The sequence below is a fragment of the Poromitra crassiceps genome (assembly GCF_964638095.1).
Source record: "Poromitra crassiceps genome assembly, chromosome: 1".
Taxonomy (NCBI): Eukaryota; Metazoa; Chordata; class Actinopteri; order Beryciformes; family Melamphaidae; genus Poromitra; species Poromitra crassiceps.
This window is the reverse complement of record NC_139623.1, coordinates 18496703-18517088: the sequence shown is the minus strand read 5'-3', so window position 1 is coordinate 18517088 and position 20386 is coordinate 18496703. Positions and strand designations below refer to the sequence as shown.

The 20386-nt window shown below is 44.5% G+C and overlaps 1 protein-coding gene across 1 annotated transcript in view; it reads right to left on the bottom strand.

The window, feature by feature from the left end:
• The window catches only part of doc2b (double C2-like domains, beta), a gene marked incomplete at its 3' end in the record, with an annotated part of 377287 nt that overhangs the window by 39568 nt on the left and 317333 nt on the right, over window positions 1-20386 (bottom strand). The window contains exon 6 of the mRNA XM_083636172.1: window positions 18852-18978. Within this exon, the coding sequence (XP_083492298.1) occupies window positions 18852-18978 (127 nt within the window). The remainder of the gene's footprint in view (window positions 1-18851; window positions 18979-20386) is intronic.

Genomic DNA, 20386 nt, shown 5'->3' with positions numbered 1-20386 from the left:
CTGTTGACAACACGTAGGTGAGCGGATTGTTATCCGTGTACACGGTGCAAGAGGAACTCATCAAATAATCACGAAACCGCTCAGTAACGGCCCACTTCAGAGCTAGGAATTCGAGTTTCCCTGAATGGAGATGATAATTTTTCTCGGCTTTGGTTAGTGTGCGGGATGCATAAGCGATGACACGTAGCTTTCCCTCTTGCTCTTGACACAACACGGCACCTAGGCCTTGATTTGAGGCATCTGTGTGAAGGATGAACGATTTGTTGAAGTCTGGGAATCCGAGTATAGGGGGCTCAACCAGGCAATCAATCAATTTCTCCAGTACCTGTTGATGTTTGTCACTCCATCGCTTATGCATCCCGCACACTAACCAAAGCAGAGAAAAATTATCATCTCCATTCAGGGAAACTCGAATTCCTAGCTCTGAAGTGGGCCGTTACTGAGCGGTTCCGTGATTATTTGATGAGTTCCTCTTGCACTGTGTACACGGATAACAATCCACTCACCTACGTGTTGTCAACTCCATATAATTTGCTTATTTGAAGGTGTGCCTTTGTTCTTCCTTAATTTCCTCATCCGTATGTTACTGTCCTGTTTACTAGCTCCAGGATCCGCTTCGAGCAAGGCATATAGAGGTCCAGCTATTCGGGAGAAGTCTCTAATGTACTGTCGGTAGTAGCTCAGTAGTCCCATGACTGCCCTCAGCTCTCCCACAGTTTTTGGTGTCTTCTCCTTTAAAGCTCTCACTGCAAAAGTATCAGCAGGGTCCATTTTACTGCCCTCAGCAGATATGATTCGTCCTAGGTAGCGGACTTCACGCCGGAACACTTCACATTTACTAGGCTTCAGCTTTATTCCGTGCCGCCGCAGCCGCTGTAACACTGCTCTCACATCCTCTACGTGATCCTCGAATGATCTACTGAAGACCAGGGTGTCATCTAAATATGGAATACAAATCTCATCCCTTAATCCTTCTAAGCATTCCTCCATACAGCGCTGGAAGGCAGCTGGAGCGTTCATTAGGCCGAATGGGATTCTAATCCATTCATACAGACCCCATGGAGTCACGAAAGCGGTCATGGGTCTGCTCTCTTTTGACATGAAGCCCTGATGATATGCTTTGCCTTGATCCAAGAGTGAGAACCAGGAGTTTCCTCCTAGCCCATCCATGATGTCCTGCACTCTTGGAATGGGCTGGCGGTCGGGGAGAGTTTTCCTATTCACTTCACGAAAATCAATACACAGTCGTAGACTGCCGTCTTTTTTCCTAACGCAAACGACTGGTGAAGCATACGGGGAATTAGACTTCTCTACCCAGCCCTGTGTGATGAGATCACGCAGGTAGTCCTTCATTTCTCGGTATAAGGGCTTAGGGACAGAGAGATATGTTTTTGCGACTGGCTCAATGTCTTTCAATGTTATGCTAAGTTGCAGTTTTTCTATGCAGCCGATATCGTCATCTGTTTTTGAAAAGGAAGCCGACTCCTCTCTCAACATCTTGAAAGCTATCTCTCTCTCTGGATCACTGAGGTGGTTAATATCTATAGGCGGATCCCAGGCATTATCAGTTGTTTGATTATTCTCTATTTTGATGTGATTCATCCTAGCTAGAGGTGGAGGGCGAGACCCCTCTAATATGGAGGCCGGGTACGCTGCCTGAATATACTGAACAGTCCCGATCACAGTTCTCCCTGCTAACACTATGTCATGGTCTGTAGGGTTCTGCACGCTTACAGTTATAGAGGGCTTTTTATCGTTAATCACCTCTACGAGCGTGTCACAGAATTCAAGTCCCTCTGTCCAGCGGGGGTTCACATCGGGCTCAAAGATCAATGGGCTATCTTTATGTGGTGACTGCATATGCACGTAGCACTCAACTTTAACAGACATGTGTTTGGGTATGTCTATTCTATCCTTCTTCGTCTGAACAACATACTCATTTAGTGTCTGCTCAGCACTAACGTGTTCTACAAAGGCTTGTACTAGACCCGGCTCTAAATTAGGGAGTACAGCCCTCACTGCATCACTTAGACGTTCCCTGTCAGCAGTGTTAGACTGTTTCATTTCACTGTCAATAATGAGCCCAATGACGTTAGAACCAATAATTGGTTGAGCCAGAGTGTTACCCACCATTACAAGTGTGGGGACGATAACTTCTGTGGTGGGTGCCCCCCCCGTAGCTAATCTAAATGTTACCTCCACCCAACCTGCATATGGCATTTTCTCCCCATTTGCTGCTACTATGTCTAGAGTGTTTGCTGTGTCCAGAATTTCAGAAATGTCTCTTAATCTTATGTCTGGTAAGTGCACGTCTTTCCATAGCTCATCAATTATCGTCACTTGGGAGCCTGAGTCCCACAACGCCTGAATATTTTCACCTTGCATGACACAGTCGATCACATATTTTTTTCCTACCAGTGGAGCTGTTTTAGCTTGTTTTCCTCTTTTTCGGGTAGTTTTCAGAGTCATACATGAGGGCGGTGGACATTCTTTTCTATGTTCAATCCAATTATCAATTTGACACGGTCTTGAACAATAGAAAACGTTCTTACATGATGCACATTGCTTAAGTCTTACCCCCTCGCCCTTCTGACCACAGTGTGCACAGTGCTGGGACCCTGCTGTGTGACTGGTCACTCCCTGTCCCGTGCGAGCGACCTGTCCCCGTTTAAATGATCCCCTTCAAACTGTCTCTGTCCTCTCACCCGACAACCAGCCAGAAAGTGCTCGCTGCTACCACACCTGTAACAGTGTGTGCAGTAGTCCTCAGCTCCACGCTGTTGGCAGCCAAAACATCTCCTCACACGCCCACGGTTTGGGGGAAAGCTGCGCTGTGGAGCAAACCGCTGCTGATACTGGGCGGTCCCTCCTCTCTGTCCGGGGCCAGGATTGAACCAGTACCCCTGTTGTGGGTCCTGCATTTGCTGACTTGGGAACTGCGGGGTTGATGTGCCATCCGGCCCCACTGGTGGGTGCGGTCTGAGTGTGTACTGGGGCTGTTGCATAGACTCCCTCATTTGAGACACTTCAGCTTTAAGATCTTTCAGTGATGCCATTTCTAACCTCATCGCTTCAAGCTGGGAGAGGACCATAGGGTGAATTTTACCAGAGTTTTGTTGAGTGGGCGGTTTTTCATTTTTTTCAACAGGAAAGTCACTGGACTGAGCTGAGTGGACAGTCGCGGGGCGTTGTTGTCCCAAAGCTTTTCTCTTATTCTGCCTCTCTGCCTCATACGCACATGCTATGTTCATTCGCTCAAGTAACAGTTCATCAGAGATGTCGGTTTGCTCCAAATATGGCTGAAGATCACGCTTGATGTTGTCATTCTGCAGGCCAGTTAACACTGTATGGAGAAACATATTTTGCACTAGCCCTGGGTCATATTTGAGGCCCGACTCAGCTTCCTGCGAAGCGAATAAAATCTTTTGTCTCAGGTCGAATGCACGGATAAGAAAAGTCTGTGGGGTTTCTTTGATGCCTTGAACCTCAGAGGTCAGCTGCTTATAGAGGTCAGTTGCACTTTTCTCCTGATAATGAGAACGAAGTATTCGTCTTAATGTTGGTAAAGTCAGGTTAGCTTTGCCCTCTAGATAGCTACGGAGTTGCATGCCGGGAATGATTGCTTTTATCACCGCATCTACAATCTCGAGTTGTGGAAACCCCTTACTTAGTCCATGTTCGATTTGACGAGCCAGGCTTGAAAAAGTAAGCCGGTCTTTCTGCCCGGGCTCACCGATTTGGCCAGCGATTTTAAAGTCTCTATGCCACGAGGGAGCTACGTGGGTGTGGGCTATGCTCGGTGTTGCCTTCATGCTGGCAACCATGTTTTTAATTCCTCTGTTCTCCTGCTTGTGTTTCTCACTCTGTTCCTGTTTTGTAGCCAACTTGAGTTGCAAAACCTCAATTTCTTTTAATATATTTTCCTCCTCTTGGTCTTGTCCTTCCTGTTCATCATGCAACCGTGATTCCTCTTTTCTGACCATGCTCTTTTGACGAGCTACCTGGAGCTCAGAGATTTTGTCTTGAAGAGTGAACAGGTGAGACATTCCTTTGTCCTCAAGCTGTTCTAGCTCATCTCTCTGGATATGATTTGAAATTAGCATGATGAGAGCTGTTCGACTCTTACCAGTGACATGCTCATACTCTGTTCCTGCAATTGTTAGAAAGTCACACAGTTCCTCCAAATTATCTTTGGGCAGTAGACACAACTCCCTGATTACTGCCACCTGTAGTTGCTCCAACTCTGATGAATCCATCTTCTTTACAGCGTGTGGGTATTAACGGTGTGAAGTGGTACCTTTGAATCTTTGTGGCGTGGTAGCTGCCCTCCTAGTATGCAAGGATACCTCAGATTGCATACACTCCGCTCTCAGACTGTCAGGATCCCACTGTAGCCGGTTCACCACCTGCTGCCTGGGTTGTTTAAAAGAGCTGTGTGACGGCTGGGGACATCTGTCTCATCATGTAGACGTGGACCCACGCTGCACACATCTCAGCGGTGCCTCCAAATGTTACGCCCCCTGTAGAGGGGCGGATAAACGAGAAGGAAATGGAAGCAGTGTTGCGTCTCATGCGATCTCAGTTTAATCAATGAATAAACAATTAAAACAGTAAAGTTATCACAATCAATAACATTTTCCTTTTGAAAGTAAAGTACAAGAAAATGATATATATATCTCTTATCAGAACACATAGTTAAATATATCTTTTATCAAAACACACTTATGTCAATATGTACTGTATCTTCAAGAAACGACATCCTTTTAGCCTTTTAGACAAATAGTAGATCCTATGTAATGTCTTTCTAAGAAACCACAGAAATACCTGCATTGCACCTTTAACGTAAACCAACAACATAAATGAAATTATCAATGGCACTGTCCTTCACTCAGACTAAAGTACAATCATTCTTAAAATGTATCATACATATACAGCAGTAGCTATACACAGACATGAAACAAACACTGTATCGATTGACCTGAAACACCTTGACATCACTGCTGTATTTTAATCATACACAATAAATACTGTCACGTGAGTCACAATCTACGTTACTGCTGCATAGCGATAATCACGTACCGTCTCTATCACGTTGTATCTGTGACCCAAACTAACGCGAATACTACATGACTCACACACGTGCAGATACTCTGTGACTGATTAGCGCGGTCCTGCAGTCGGCAAACCCTTTGATGTTTAACTACTGATAAAGTTGTTACAATCGGTCCAAACCCGGATATTTCACAATCATAGTGTTCCTTGCAACACAGAGCATAAAACACCGTGCATATACCGTCAAAACATGTTACAGACAATGTTCTTAACTTCTTACCTGTAGAGGGGCGGATAAACGAGAAGGAAATGGAAGCAGTGTTGCGTCTCATGCGATCTCAGTTTAATGACTGAGCAGCGCGAGACTTCCCCCCTATAGGCAGAATCCAGCAAGACCAAAGCAATTGACCCACATCTTTAGATGAGAGGTATAAGTGATAATCAAACTTTAGTAAATAAAGTACCATTGACCAATGCTGTTTCCAATGAATTGTCTTCACATATTAAAGAAAGCAAATTAAAATGTATTTGTGACACATAGGCTATAGTAGGCCACTGTTACATTTTACCTGAACAGCCAGAGAGCATGAAAAACCAAAGCAATGGATTACAGATAAACTAATAACTGATAAGTGCACTGTTACACAGAGTATTCATCCTTCTTGAAGCTATTGCACATGAACCATATTAGAGTGAATAAACCCATGTATTTACCTTTTTAATCCACTTTACATATTTATCCTTTTTTAGATGCATGTTAACACATTCATATAACTAGATCCATTTTAAACATATTTATCTTTTTAGATGCATGTTGACATAATCATAATCATATACCTATTACATATTCACCAATGGAGCCTTGTTTATAAGACTTCAAATGAGCAGTGGAATTCAAGTAATCCACAAACGCATCATATTATGTAAAGTGACATCAAATGATTTATTATGAAAGTCATAAGTATATAAGTGCAAGTTCAAGCATGTCTCAAACTACTTTAAAGAGAAAGAGCCAAACTGTTCCCTAGCAACATAATTCCAGTGAAATGGTCTATATAACTCAAAAGAAAAAACTGCTAATCATAGATCAAAAACTATGTTTCAAATATTCTGCATAGATGTAGCACGGTAATTGTATAAAATATGGCCATCTGACAAGCAACTAAAATGTAAGACATACATTTGTTGGTTCATACTGTAATTAGTCTTTGTTAGTTAATTTGTGTTCTGTTCGATCATTAATGACCTTTGAGGACAAAAATAAACCAAAAGTCATGCCTACCTCTTGATAATAGCGATGCTATTGTCCAGGGTCAGCAGCAGTACAATTACACTGACTGCTGTCGACTGTGCGTGATGTCGCTTTCCGGTTTAGCTAGCTATATGGTGAAGTGAATGCCAGTGTTTGTGTTGGTTGTTTGGTATGATCATCAGGAATAGATGGCAGGCGAGTTGGCGTGACTACAGCGAGGCATCTGACTCCCGTCCCTTTCTGCACCTCCACAGCCTAAAAGATGCATAGGATCAGCAGGACATTGTTCTGAGCTTTGTTAAAGGGATACACTATTCTGTTTTCTGAATGACTTCTAACATGGGTGCAGTCATTAATGTAACTTTACTTTTAATGGCAACATTGTGCTATAGCTGCATCACCTGTAGGTTATTTTGGGGATAGCAGCCATGTCCCACCTAGTGTAGGATGGCTGCTCTAAGCCTGGTTCCTGTAGGGACGGACTGACGTGGCTGAGGACGTAGCGCAGACCATACAGAGCACCAGGGCTCAATGCACTGTTGCCAATTACAGGACAAAGTGGTTGAGTTGTCTGGACTGGTGTGGTGTGAGGAACATATCCTCTGAACTGATCAATTGGATTTCTTCTCTCCATCCTCCAGTGTCCGCTGGACAGAGGGCTGACATACTCCACCATCAAGTGTAGGCGTCAGCGTTCCCTTCTTGTCATGAGGGTTTGGGGAGAGGTCGGTCTTTGGCCATCCTCTCCTGAGGTTTTTTACCTGCTAATAGCTAGGCGTCTGCACACTGTGGTGTGCTCCTCCTGCTCTTCAGTGGGATCTTTCCCAGCCCTGGTTAAGGCACCATTCAAACCTGTTGGCCAGATGTCTCTTAAGGCTTTGTCAATCAGGCGCCACTGCTGCTTGATCTGACCTTGGCGAGGAGACCGAATGAGTGTGCGCTTAGTGGTCCATTCCAGCCTGTTGCTGATTCCTTGGAGCTCTGAGTAGTACCACATTCAAGCTGAATCCATCTATCAGGCCTAAGAATGGCAATTCATATACTAGGTCTAGAGCGATTCAGCTGGACAAGTTCTTTCCTCCTCTCCCTGTTGGTGAGAAGGAGAAAATACTGCATTGTCTGTGCACTGTACACACGTTGGCACATTGTGTGGAACGCACGGGATCGGTGACGTGCATTCCACTGCGACTTTATAAAATGTGATACCGGTATCTAAATACAGACTGACTGACTGATTGATTGTTTGAATGATTGATTAATTAATAGATTGATTGATTGATTGATTGAAATCACTTGAGTTCTCACTAACAGACAAAGTGATTAGCCTGGTAAACCAGCCGGTCACGTGAACTCACATTTAATTTCGTTCTGCGGGATCGTCTGGCCTCAAGCCCTGGGAGGGCTTTAAGCAGAAACTGCAAAGTGGAAGAACCAATCAGCGACTGCGCTCAGTGCCCTGTGATTGACAGCTCAAGTTGGCCAATCAGGAACGCCACTATCACTGCACTAACAAAACAATAATGGCCGCCTCCTTGCCTGTCCACCTTGAGGAGGAATGTCAATGTTTTCGAGTTTAAATAGCTATAAAGTGCAGTTATTGCAGAAATAGACTCAATAACAATTAAACAAGTACAGGAGTATGCAACAGCGGAGTTCCTCTGCGGAAAATGGGTTTTGTCATTCTCCCGAGTGGATTTGGGTTTGACTGGATCCAACGCTGATTGGCTTAAGGAGTTGTCTGTCAAGGAAAGTACACCCGCCCAACCTCCGCCCACTGCTAAACACTGGGAGAAAGCTTCAGGCCAGACGGGAATGAAGAACGAAATGAAATGTGAGTTCACATGACCGGCTGGTTTACCAGGCTACAAAGTGATAGCCAGAGGGTGAAACTCTTCTGCTACAAGATCAAGAAGCTTAGTGGTGAGTGTAGACTGCTGCAGACTTGCCAGACAGTCAGACTGTATCATATTCTTACCATATTCACAGGACAGTATGATTGACATTTTGCACATTTCTGAGATGGCTAAATGTCTGTGTGCATTTCCAAAGAAACCTCTAGCTCCCGAGAGAAAGAAAAATGCTTAGGCAAGGAAATTCATACGATGGAGATGCATCCCAGGTTCCCAGAATTGGTATCAGAGCTGAACTTTTTTCTCTGCTACGTCTAGTGACAGAGAAATGCAATTTACCATCAACGCTCCTGCAGTTGCTGATTGCCTGAATATGCACCGAGCATTGCCAAACCTCAGCATTTTTTTGTAGCACATGAGACCATCCCTATCAGTGGAGCAAATGCAGAGAAGCTTAAGCAACTTCAAGCTTATCAAAAGGTATTTGAAAGTGCAAGGAACCATGGAAATGTGGGCATTGGGACTGTGTTCTTCAATTTGGTTTATGCCATTTCAAATTTATATTCATTTGATTATTTCTCTTGCTCTCTCACTTACTTTATGACAAAGATACCACACTACCAGTTAGTTCACACTGGAAGAAGTTGCGTTCTTCACTGAAGAAAGTGGAAGGAATGTTAACTTTCTGTTGGATATGAAGTTAAAATATAGATAAAGATATAAAAGGGTATTTCTAGCATCTGACTGTACAGCCTTAACAGTTAGAGGAATAAATACAAAATTTAAAGAAAAACTGATTTTAGCTGAATTACCACCAAGCTACTGTAAAACAATTAAACTACTATAATTACATGTTGTAAAACTACTCTTCAACACTGACGGTTTGATAATTTGGTGTCTAATCTGTGTGTGTGTGTTTGTGTGTGTGTGTCTGTGTGTGTGGTTTCAATAAAGGAGCCATACCCTACTGTATGTGTGCACAATCTGTCCAGATTCTGGCTACTAATCAGATTTCTCCAGGGAAGCGAGTTTCTCTACATGAATTGTAGATTACTTTTACAACAAGTCTCACTGGACTTGCCATTCATTTCATCTGCCATGCCTTCTGTCCTCCTCTCTCTCTATCAATATAGTTGGGTAGTCGGTAACAAAGTAAAGGCTGACAGGAAGACAAGTGGATGGGAGGAAATGCTAATCTAACCAGCTCAGTGGCCTTGTGGTCTGAGTGTCCGCCCTGAGACTGGGAGGTCATGAGTTCGATCCCTGGCTGAGTCATACCAAAGACTATAAAAATGGGACCCATTTGCCTCCCTGCTTGGCACTCAGCATCAAAGGGATGGAATTGGGGGGTTAGATCACCATATGATTCCCGAGCGCGGTGCACGCTGCCGCTCACCGCTCCCCCAGGGGATGGGTCAAATGCGGAGAACAAATTTCACACATTGTGTGACAATCAGTGGGACTTTACTTTACTTTACCTTATGCGAACCTCAGGTTGCCTGGATCATATCACAAAGTTTGGCCTACCTGACAAGCATGGGCATCTTTATTTTTCCTTCTATTTGGAGTAACAGTCAATTCAGATATACTGGAAAAAGTAATGAATAACGTATAGCACATGGACACCAAGACGTACTTTTTTAAAGATATTTTTTCTGGTCATTTTGCCTTTATTTGATAGGACAGTAGGCAGACATGGGGGGTGGGGAGAGAGTGGGGGGTGGGGAGAGAGAGGGGGATGACATGCGGCAGGGGACCACGGGTCGGATTCGAACCCGGGTCGGCCGCACAAAGAACTAAGCCTTTGTGGTACGCACTCTACCAGGAGAGCCACCAGGACATCCCACCTGTTAGATTATGTCATAACTACAGTTACGATGATGTCGACAGTGATGATGTCATATTTTGATGGTGCCAACAGTGATGATGTCATATTTCTGATGATGTGTTTTCTCCCACCTCGTGACTCTTCATGTGTGTTTTGAGGCAGTGGCTCTGAGTAAAGGCTTTGTCACAGAGACTGCACTGGTATGGTCTCTCTCCGCTGTGGGTCTTCATCTGGACAGTTAGGTGCTCCCATTTAGAGGATGCTTTCCCACAAATGGTACAGACGAACAGCTTTTGGCCTGAATGGATTTGCAGATGCTCGGTGAGACAAGACTTATACGTTTAAAGGACCGGCCACATTCTGTGCAGCTGAATGGCGTCTCCACTGTGTGGACCTTAATGGCGCACGCTGAGAGCGGTGGACCCAAGGAAGGCTATGGGCCCCAACGGCGTCCCGGGACAGGTTTTGAGAGACTGCGCGGACCAGCTGACCGGGGTCTTCACCAAGATCTTCAACCAGTCCCTCTCCCAGGCCGTCGTTCCACCCTGCCTGAAGACCTCTAATCATCCCAGTACCGAAGAAGAGCAACATCATCTGCCTGAACAACTACCGTCCAGTTGCTCTCACACCCATCATTATGAAGTGCTTCGAGAAGCTGGTCCGGACCCACATCATCTCGGCACTCCCTCCCGGGCTCGACCCTCACCAGTTCGCCTACAGAGCCAACAGGTCCACGGAGGACGCCATCGCCACAGCTATCCACTCTACTCTGAGCCACCTGGAGCAGCGGGGGAGCTACGCGCGGCTGCTCTTTGTGGACTACAGCTCGGCGGTCAACACCATCATCCCTGACAGACTGGTGACCAAACTGTCAGACCTGGGATTGGAATATCAAACTCCATCTGCCTGTGGATTAAGGACTTCTTGTCGGATCGCCCCCAGAGGGTGAAGGTAGGCCGCCACACCTCATCAAGCATAAACCTCAGCACCGGGTCTCCCCAGGGCTGCATGCTGAGCCCCCTTCTGCACCCCTGCCCACCCCAGCAACTCCATCATCAAGTTCGCGGACGACACCACTGTGATGGGGCTCATCTCTGGGGGAGACGAGTCTGCGTACCGGGATGAGGTGGAGAAGCTGTCGGTGTGGTGCACGGAAAACAACTTGGCCCTGAACACCTCCAAGACCAAGGAACTAATCATAGACTACAGGAGGAAGAAAACAGACACCCAGCCCCTGGCTATCAGCGGGGACGGCGTGGAGAGAGCTTCCGACTTCCGATTCCTGGGCGTCCACCTAGATGATGACCTGACCTGGAGCACCAACACCACTGCTACCATCAAGAAGGCACACCAGAGACTGTACTTCCTGAGAGTACTCAGGAACAACCAGCTCGCACAGGAACTGCTGGTCTCCTTCTACCGGTGCTCCATCGAGAGCATCCTCACGTACTGTATCTGCGTGTGGTTCTGCAGCTGTACAGCCGCGGAGAGGAAGGCGCTCCAGAGAGTCGTCAACACCACCCAGAAGATCGTCGGCTGCCCCCTCCCCTCCCTGACTGACCTGTACAGCTCCCGCTGTCTCAGGAAAGCCCACAGCATCCTCAAAGACCCATCCCACCCCGGGCACTGCCACTTTGAACTGCTGCCCTGCAGACGCTACAGAGCAATGAGGGCATGAACGAGCCGGTTCAGAGACAGTTTATTTATAAGAGCCATAGCTGCGCTCAACATGCCCTAACACAGTTATCTTAGATATACTGTATGTAGACTGTATGTATAGAATATATATATATACAGTATATATACTGTATATATATATAGAATATATAGAATAATAATAAGAATATGTACATAGAATGTTCAAGAATGCACACACAGAACCAAGTTCAATGTCGATGCTTAATGTATATAGGACTGTGCAAGATGCTAAGGGGAATGTAAGTGCTAAGGGGAATGTAAGTGGAATGTATATAGAGTGTACACAGAACAAACCTGACACGACATTTTTTACACTTTTTACTTTTTATTTTTTATTTTATTACCTCATACTGTGATACACTAGACACTTTTACCCTTTATTACCTTGTTACTTTTATACCATTATCTTTATTACCTAACTTATTGTCTTTTCTAAACGCACCTAGGGGATTGCTTCAATTTCGTTGTTCTTAAAACTTGTTTTGTGACAATGACAAATAAAGCTCATTCATTCATGTGAATCAATAGATTTCCTCTGGATGAAAAAGCCTTGCTGCATATGCTACAAGGGTATGGTCTCTCAGTTTTTGAAAAATTCAAATAATATTAATTTAGGATCTCTGGGTATGGTCAAGCCAAGATAGGTGAGGCGGTCCTTTGCCAATTTGAATGGGCGATTTTCCAGGAGAGGCATAAAGTCACTCTTTCTCCAGTTAATTGTGTATACGGACAGCCTACCAAAGGAGGTGATTCTAGGAGAGGGGAGATCGACTGTTCTGAGTTATGTAGGTATAATATTACGTAGTCGGCGTACAAACCGATATACTTTTTTTTTACTGTGAAGAAATTTCATAAGGATGATAAAATGATGTACACATGAATTACTTACCATCATTATGCTTAAATTGTGAGAGATATTACAGTGTTGTAATATGCCCCCATGTGATTTTTTAAATCCCTGAAGATCACATAATAAAAAAACAATACATCCTGTACTATAGTTGGATCAATACCTTTGTCATTATGTGTTCTTTATGTTCTTTGTAATTAATTAATTATTTCGTTCCTCTAATAATTCCCATTTGGACCCCTGTGTCTTTAAAGCATGAATATCATCATGAAGCTAATCTTTATTTATCTGAAAACCCAAGGATAGCAGTAAAACAATGGGGACAATGAGACCCACAGTCTCTCTGTAAAACTCTTAACTCTCAAATATCGGCTTGCACATACTGCAGCAAGAAACAGTGTTATCCCAACAACACATGAGCTGGCTGACTGACTGACTGACTGACCAGGGTGAGCTACTGTAGACATTTGATTCTGGTACTGTCCAACCTCGCCAAGGGGATGGAGAGACATACTGCATACAGACACTGATCCATTAGGAATGAATGGCATTATGCCCAAAAGTCAGTGCCAGATTAGGACGCTGGTTCTCAGACTGCACATCATGCCCTCGTATTCTCTCCTGATGCCAGTGCTAAGGACAGGTCCAGAGAGCGGCCTGGCAGACATATCCATTAGACAGAAACTGATTATTGGACACAATGTTGGCCAGGACACAGCTGTGCAGAAACCTTGGGATGCCCAGAAAAACAAACAGTTCCTTTGTCTTCCTTTTAGGCCTTTGTGGCATTTTGGTGTGTTCACTGGACCCAGACAGACAGCACAAATTCTGCTTGTTTTTACGGTAGGAGTGGAGGTGCTGCCTTAGGCCGTAATCACATACTGTAGGATGCTTTACTGAACATGCCTGCACTTGAGAATACCCAACCCTAACTCCCTCCCCCCCCAGTTATTTTCAATGGTTTGGTCACTCATGGTTTCCTCCAAACTATGCTGATATTGGGGATGTGCTGTGTTTTGGGCCACTGCCTTGGATACCCCAAGTGTATTATGACAATGTTTCCATCAGTTTCATGAGCTGCTCCACTGTCAGGTGAAATAGGTCCTTAGAACAGGCATGGTGTAGGTGGAGCTCTTGGACAAGATGCTAAAACTCTTGCTGCTGTGGGCTCCCTTGGAGGATTTAATGTACCAACATCGTCCGTTTCAGTCAATTTTAACAGTGTTATGTCCTTTGATAGTTCAGGTTGTCTAGCTAGAATTAATTAGATGGCTTGCAAGTTGTGCCCTTTGACCTCTGGCACTGTCTGTTGCCAGCGGCGCTCACTGCTGAGCTTTGAGCTGTTTGAGCAGGAGAAGAAATCTGATCATGGCCTAACAGACCACTGTGCTCTGTACCCTCCCTTGCTGGGGGAGACTGGTCTGAGAGAATAGCAAACTACCGATCACTTCCTCTATCTGAGGTGATCTGTATAAAGCTTGTCCTAAACAGGCAAACTCTTGGGAGAAATGAGGCCAATGTGGAAGGGTGAAAAACTGCAGTTCCTTGAATGGACATTTTTTTTGCCTTTATTTAGATAGGACAGTAGGCAGACAGGAAAAGTGGGGAGAGAGAGAGGGGATGACATGCGGCAAAGAACTTTGGGTCGGATTCTAACCCGGGTCGGCCGTGCGAAGGACCGAGCCTCCGTTGTACGCGTGCTACCAGGTGAGCCACCAGGACGCACCTTGAATGGACATTTGAGGCTCTGTGTGCGTGTGTGTGTATGTGTATGTGTATGTGTATGTGTATGTGTCACCTGCTGGCTGCTGTGGGTAGTGCTATGACTAATTGGCCATTTTGGGCCAATTAATCGGCCATAATGACCTAATTAAATAATCTGGCCTTGTCACCGTCTGCTCGGGACCTCGGCCGCTATCTGTGCCAAATATGAATGCTGTCAGGCGACGGTGTCGACGGTGTCGAGTGAGAGAGGTTCAAAGACGGCCGTTGTCACAGTCTTGTGACCAAAGATAGCCTATGAATTCTGACACTGTCAGAAATTTAGGGTGACGCTAATGCTAGTAGAGGAGGCGAATAAATATTTGACATTACCTCAAGCTCTCTCGCAAAATTGGTATCCCGTGTTGCCTCTGTTCCCTAGCCACGAGCAGGTCCACATTCTCCTCCTCTTCCTTGGATGTTTTTCCATTGACATAAATTCCACTTTGCAAGGGCTCCATTCTCGCTAAGCTTTGTCAGTGCATTGTTGACATCTCTACCACAGACAACTGTGGCGCACATTGATTGATGCGTAGCTTCGGTGCACGCTGCCGACGTTTGATTCTTGCGTGTGTATTGACTGCTGATTGACAGGTATTGACGGAGTGACGTGCGTCGTAATCATACAGCACACATCAAACCTGACATTGTACCCAAGTTTATTAGATCCGTCGCACAGTGTGGCCTGCAATAAAATTATAAGATTGCTAAAATCTTACAGCCTGTAGGGGGCTTTAGATGTGTTAGATGTTAGAATACCCGACTTTACAGCTGCAGAATGGACTAGCCTACCGCCGTTAAGTCACCAAATACACATTCCAACAGTGCCAAAATGCTCATATGTATGTACAGTACATGTTGTTGTGACTAGAGATGGGCAGAAGTACTCGGGTACTCGAGTACTCGTTCATAGCGTCAGTACTCGAGTAATGTTTCCACTGTTCGGGTACTCGCACTCTCCCCACCCCTTTAAAAATGGTCTAGATCTACGCACGCATCCTCATGTGGATCTGGCAGCATGAACTACACGAGCATCAAGTCAGCCAGAATGTACAAGTACGTCATCCGCTTTGTTGCTTTCAAAATAAAATGCTTATTGTAACGTAAACTTATGAGTAATGCGTTACAGCCACAGTTTGTTGTTGTTGTTTATTTACACATATAAAAACAATTACAAAAAAATACAATATATAATCAGCATTGAATGTGCAGGGGAATTGCCTAAAAACCCTCCAGGGGCTTAGATGTGGCATTCTCCAGGTAGCGTATTATCATCAGATTTTCATCAGTATAAAATACCCCCCCCCCCTTCATCCCTCCACCCACTCCCCCCACCCCCCACCCCCCCACACTCACACACACACACACACACACACACATAATGCATACAAGTGGAATAAACGCTAAACACTAAAGTGGGCACTTACTGTATGCTGTATAGCTTCAAGTTTTCGTAAGAAGAGTAAAAAAACTACTCACAAAAAATGACAAGAAAATGAACAAAAGACAACAAAAATAAAACAAGCTATGTTTAGAGACAGCCATTAGACCACAGTTTGTATAGGCAGCCCATATGGAAAATATTTATTAGCTAGGAGAAGTGATTTCAATGCACTTTTGAACTTCTGTGAAGAGAAATCCAAAAGATGTGAAGGCAAAGAATTCCATATCTTGGACCCTCATACTGAACTGGGATTGAGAAGTACGGGAATGGGGTGGTCTGAGGAGACTAGAGCTGCGTGTGGAGTAGTTATGAAATTGGTAACCATATGCAAACATGTCGTGAAAAAAAGGGGGAAGGTCTCTTTTTAAGGAACTATGAACAAATAATCCAATCTGGAGATGGTTCACTTGATAAACACTGAGGATACCTAAATGAAGAAATAGAGGCTGGGAGGAGTGCCTTCAATGTACAGAGCTTATTATTCTTAGAGCTTGTTTCTGCAGACGGTATATGGGCTCAAGTTTGGTTTGGTGAGTACTAGCCCAGGCTAAATTACAGTAATTAATATACGGATAAACCATAGAATAATATAACATAGTGGCTACCTCAGTGCTGATCAAGTGACGGGTTTTGCCTAGAATACCAATACTCTTGGCCATTTTTGTAGATATGGCCAAGATATGAGGTTTCCAAGATAAAGATGCATCAAGCAGAACACCCAGGAATTGTGTTGAACACACCCTGGTTATCGAGACGCTATCAATCACAATTTTAGATGAGGAGTTAAAAATCCCAGATTTAAGGCCAACATAAATACAACTTGTTTTTTTAATGTTCAGTTTCACGCCATATAACATCACAACGAGTATTTTGATACAAGGTCTGCGGCTTCGTTCGTTAAAATACCCTTTTCTCCTCCAACGTGCATAAATAAGCTATTTACTTTTGTTTAAGTAACATTATTTTGAAAGTTTTAACCAGAAGTTTTCCAGCTCATCCCGAAAATGGTGGCTGGAGATACATTATGCTCCCGAAGGAGACAGATGCACGCTTCTTCATAGTGCATGCCCGATAAAACTCATTCAAAACTTTGCACTAGTTTACTGACTACACTGTCGTTTCCCATAACATTAGTCACAAGAAATGTGGAGAAAGAATCACTTTTTGGGAGACAATCGCTTCATGGTGATCACTATTCAGCTGCAGCTGTAACGTTAATCACACTGGTCAGTTTTCACTTTTTGGCAGAACACCGGACCTTGTAATCCGTGGATTTACGTTAGTGTAACAGTGATCATAAAGTAAAATGAATGATACTGGACAATGGACATGTATTGGAAATGAGCCTTCGCTTGTTTCACAACACTATTGTCTGCTCCAAAGCGCTAATGCCATCCATCCAACCATCGGAGATACTGTCTGAGGTAGGCTTTAGACGTTAGTTTAGCGTCACCTGTCCTATATCACAGTCAGTCCCTCTCCTCACAAAAAATGCTCCAGGTAGCGCTTTTTCCATGCAAAAATGGAAAAAATTGCTTAAAAATGGACCCATCCCTAGTTGTGACTCGTGTACTCACCACGTTATGAAATAATAATGTAAAATTACGAGACACTGTAATTTTCTAAGCAAAATACATAGCAAGAACTTCTGGTTTTGTCAGGAAACATGCTAAGCTATGTATTTGCTTTCAAAATTACATCATTTACATGATTATTTCAAAGCGTACAAGTCACAACATGTACAGTACATAAAGCATTTTGGCCCTGTTGGAATGTGTATTTGGTCACTTAACGGGGGTAGGCTAGCCCGTTCCGCAGACTACCAGTCATTGTGCTAAGCTAACTAGCAGGAGGAGCGCATCACTACTTTCTAACACAGAAGAGGAGGGCATCTATCGTCTCGTCTTACTATCGGGAATATGGCAAATAGGCGAATCTCCCAAAATGTTGGCTTGTTCCTTGCAAAGCATTCTGAATTCCCAATTTTGTCCAGTGTACTGGCAGCAAGGGACTCCGGGTAACTTAACTTCTGGGGCCCCCCTGTGGCTGAAAATGGACGCCAGCTCCATTGTCAACTCTTCCTTGCCGCTGTGTCTGTTTGACAACTGCAACACGGCCTCTACTGAGAGGATTAGAGACGCATGGCAGGGGGAACTTGCTGTAGTGTTGTGTAGTGTAGTTGTCATAGACTGTGTTGCATAGTTGATTGCTCTATTGCTGACAAAAATGTGTTATTGTAAGTCGCTTTGGATAAAAGCGTCTGCCAAATGAGGTAATGTAATGTAATGTACTGATTTATCTGACATTATATGGGAAAGGAGTCTGTCTGTGGTACAACTCTGCTCAGTTAATAGCAGACACCAGCTGATCCAATTTAAAGTCACTCATCGTCTTCACTACTCCAAGCATAAACTACACAGGATCTTCCCTTCTGTCTCGCCACTGTGTGACAGGTGTCAGGTGACAGAGGGCACACTATCTCATGCCTTCTGGTTTTGCCCTTCATTAATGGGATTCTGGGCCAAAATATTTGATTGGTACTATAAAGCCTACAAAATAACCCTACAGCCGGAGGCGGAACTCGCCATCTTCGGCTGCTCAGAGTCCTCTCTGAACTTCCCTACAGCTGTGCAACAATCTCTGACACTGGGGATAACTGTCACCAAAAGACTCATTCTGAAGGAATGGAAGTCATCCTCTTCACCTTCTTTCAGGTGTGGCTAATGGACATGATCTCTGTTGTGCAGATGGAGAGACTCCGGTTCCCTGAGAACTAACTCGCTTGGAAGGTTCTCGGCTATCTGGGACCCGTTTCTGGCCTACTTCGACGAGGTTAAGAATGACCAGTGACTGAGGTTAGGGGAGACGGATGGCTCGCCCAGCTGGTATCTCATGGACCCCCTTGCATGAGATCCCATGCATATTGTCTTTTACAAACACATAAGCACCTTATGTGGCCGATAGCACCACATTACAATGTTGAATGTTGATTTACGTTGTTTTTTGTTTTTTCCCCCTTTCCTTTCTTTTCCTATGTCTGAGCCTGTTTGTCTTGTTCATATATTGTTCTATAAAAAAAGAAGGAAAAGAAAAAAAGCTAGAGACATGTGACTTACAGGCAGCTGTTTCTCCAGGCAGTTGTAGAAGTTCTTGGTTTGGTTGGGCTTCAGCTTCTTGAGGGGGATTCGCGTTTCCCCAATGAATTCATTGTGGCGGAACTTGTCCTCATCACACACCGAAATCCTGCAAGGTGGGGGAGAACAAGGCCGGGAGAGGGAGGCGTGAATGCCCCGAGTGTCAGGTTAAGGTTTTGGCCTTCATCAGAAAAAGCAGAGAGATTTCAGATGATTGAACATTTCCTGATAATGTAAAAATTATTTTAAAGTCCCTGGAAACCAAAATCGAACGAACACAGCACACGGTGGGAGGGAGACAGAAGCGCTGTGCACTCGAAGTGGCAGAGCAGAGATTAGTCTCGTCGGCGGTGTGTAGAAACCTCTCCTCTGCCTGCTGCGGCGCTGCTGTGTGTGTGTGTGTGTGTGTGTGTGTGTGCGCGTGCAGACAGATAGACAGATAGACAGATGACCGTACGCTATGCGCGCAGCAACACGCGAACACACACACACACACACACACACACACACACAAACCATCTCTCTCTCTCTCCCTCTCCGAGGAGAGGAGAGAGGTCTGACTGAGAGGGAAATTTCCCTGCTGTAGACGGGACACGCCCACACAGTCCGCGGGAGAAAATACACTCTAAAAAATAATTGATTCTCATGACTTTTGCCAGGACTGTCAAACCTAAATTTATATACTTTGCGACGTTCATCATCGTTCAAATTTGGCTGGTGGCTTATTAACATAGGCTCCTGTGATGTGATGAACTCAAAATGCTAAATAATAAAGAAATATTTCTGGTTTCCAGGGACTTTAAAGTAAACTAAATAAACTTAAATTGAATTATGCCACAATGCATGATACATCCAGCCTCTATCCTCATTTTGCTGCTTTCCCCAAACACAAATCACATCTGCTTTCCGCCTTTCAATGCATCACAATATCCTTCAAAAAGGTTATGGCGTATTTTCCAGTGTATTCTCAAATAAAACCAAGAAAATGACGCTGAAACATTCATTGTCATACATTGTGTAACCGTGCACAAAAGATAATGAACAGCGGCAAACTGAAAGGCAGCAGCTCTCCATTCACAACAGCCGAGCACAAAAGCCACACATGCATCCAGCGTCATATTTCACCTTCCAGACTGGAGATCTCTGCTCTTTCCATCCATTTCATTACATTTATAATGAAAGACAATTATTTGTGTGGGTGAAACACAGCTCTCAGTGGGCCTGTGTCTTTGATAAACGCAGGGTGTGTTTTAACACAGAGCAGCCCTGTGTACGCACTTGCAGTACTGACAGTCACTGATTCAGTCATGACCACATCAAGCCGCTGTATTGTTTCTTTCAAGTGCTTCTCTCTGTGTATAACTGACAGGCTCATGAAGGAAAACATGCGCCTTTGCACACTCAATGACATTAGTGTTATATATCTGCGCCGCGGCTCGCAGGGGACCCGAATTTAATCAGCGCCACATTGGCATCTCAACAGATAGCGAACTTATCTATTACATGGACAGGTGGTG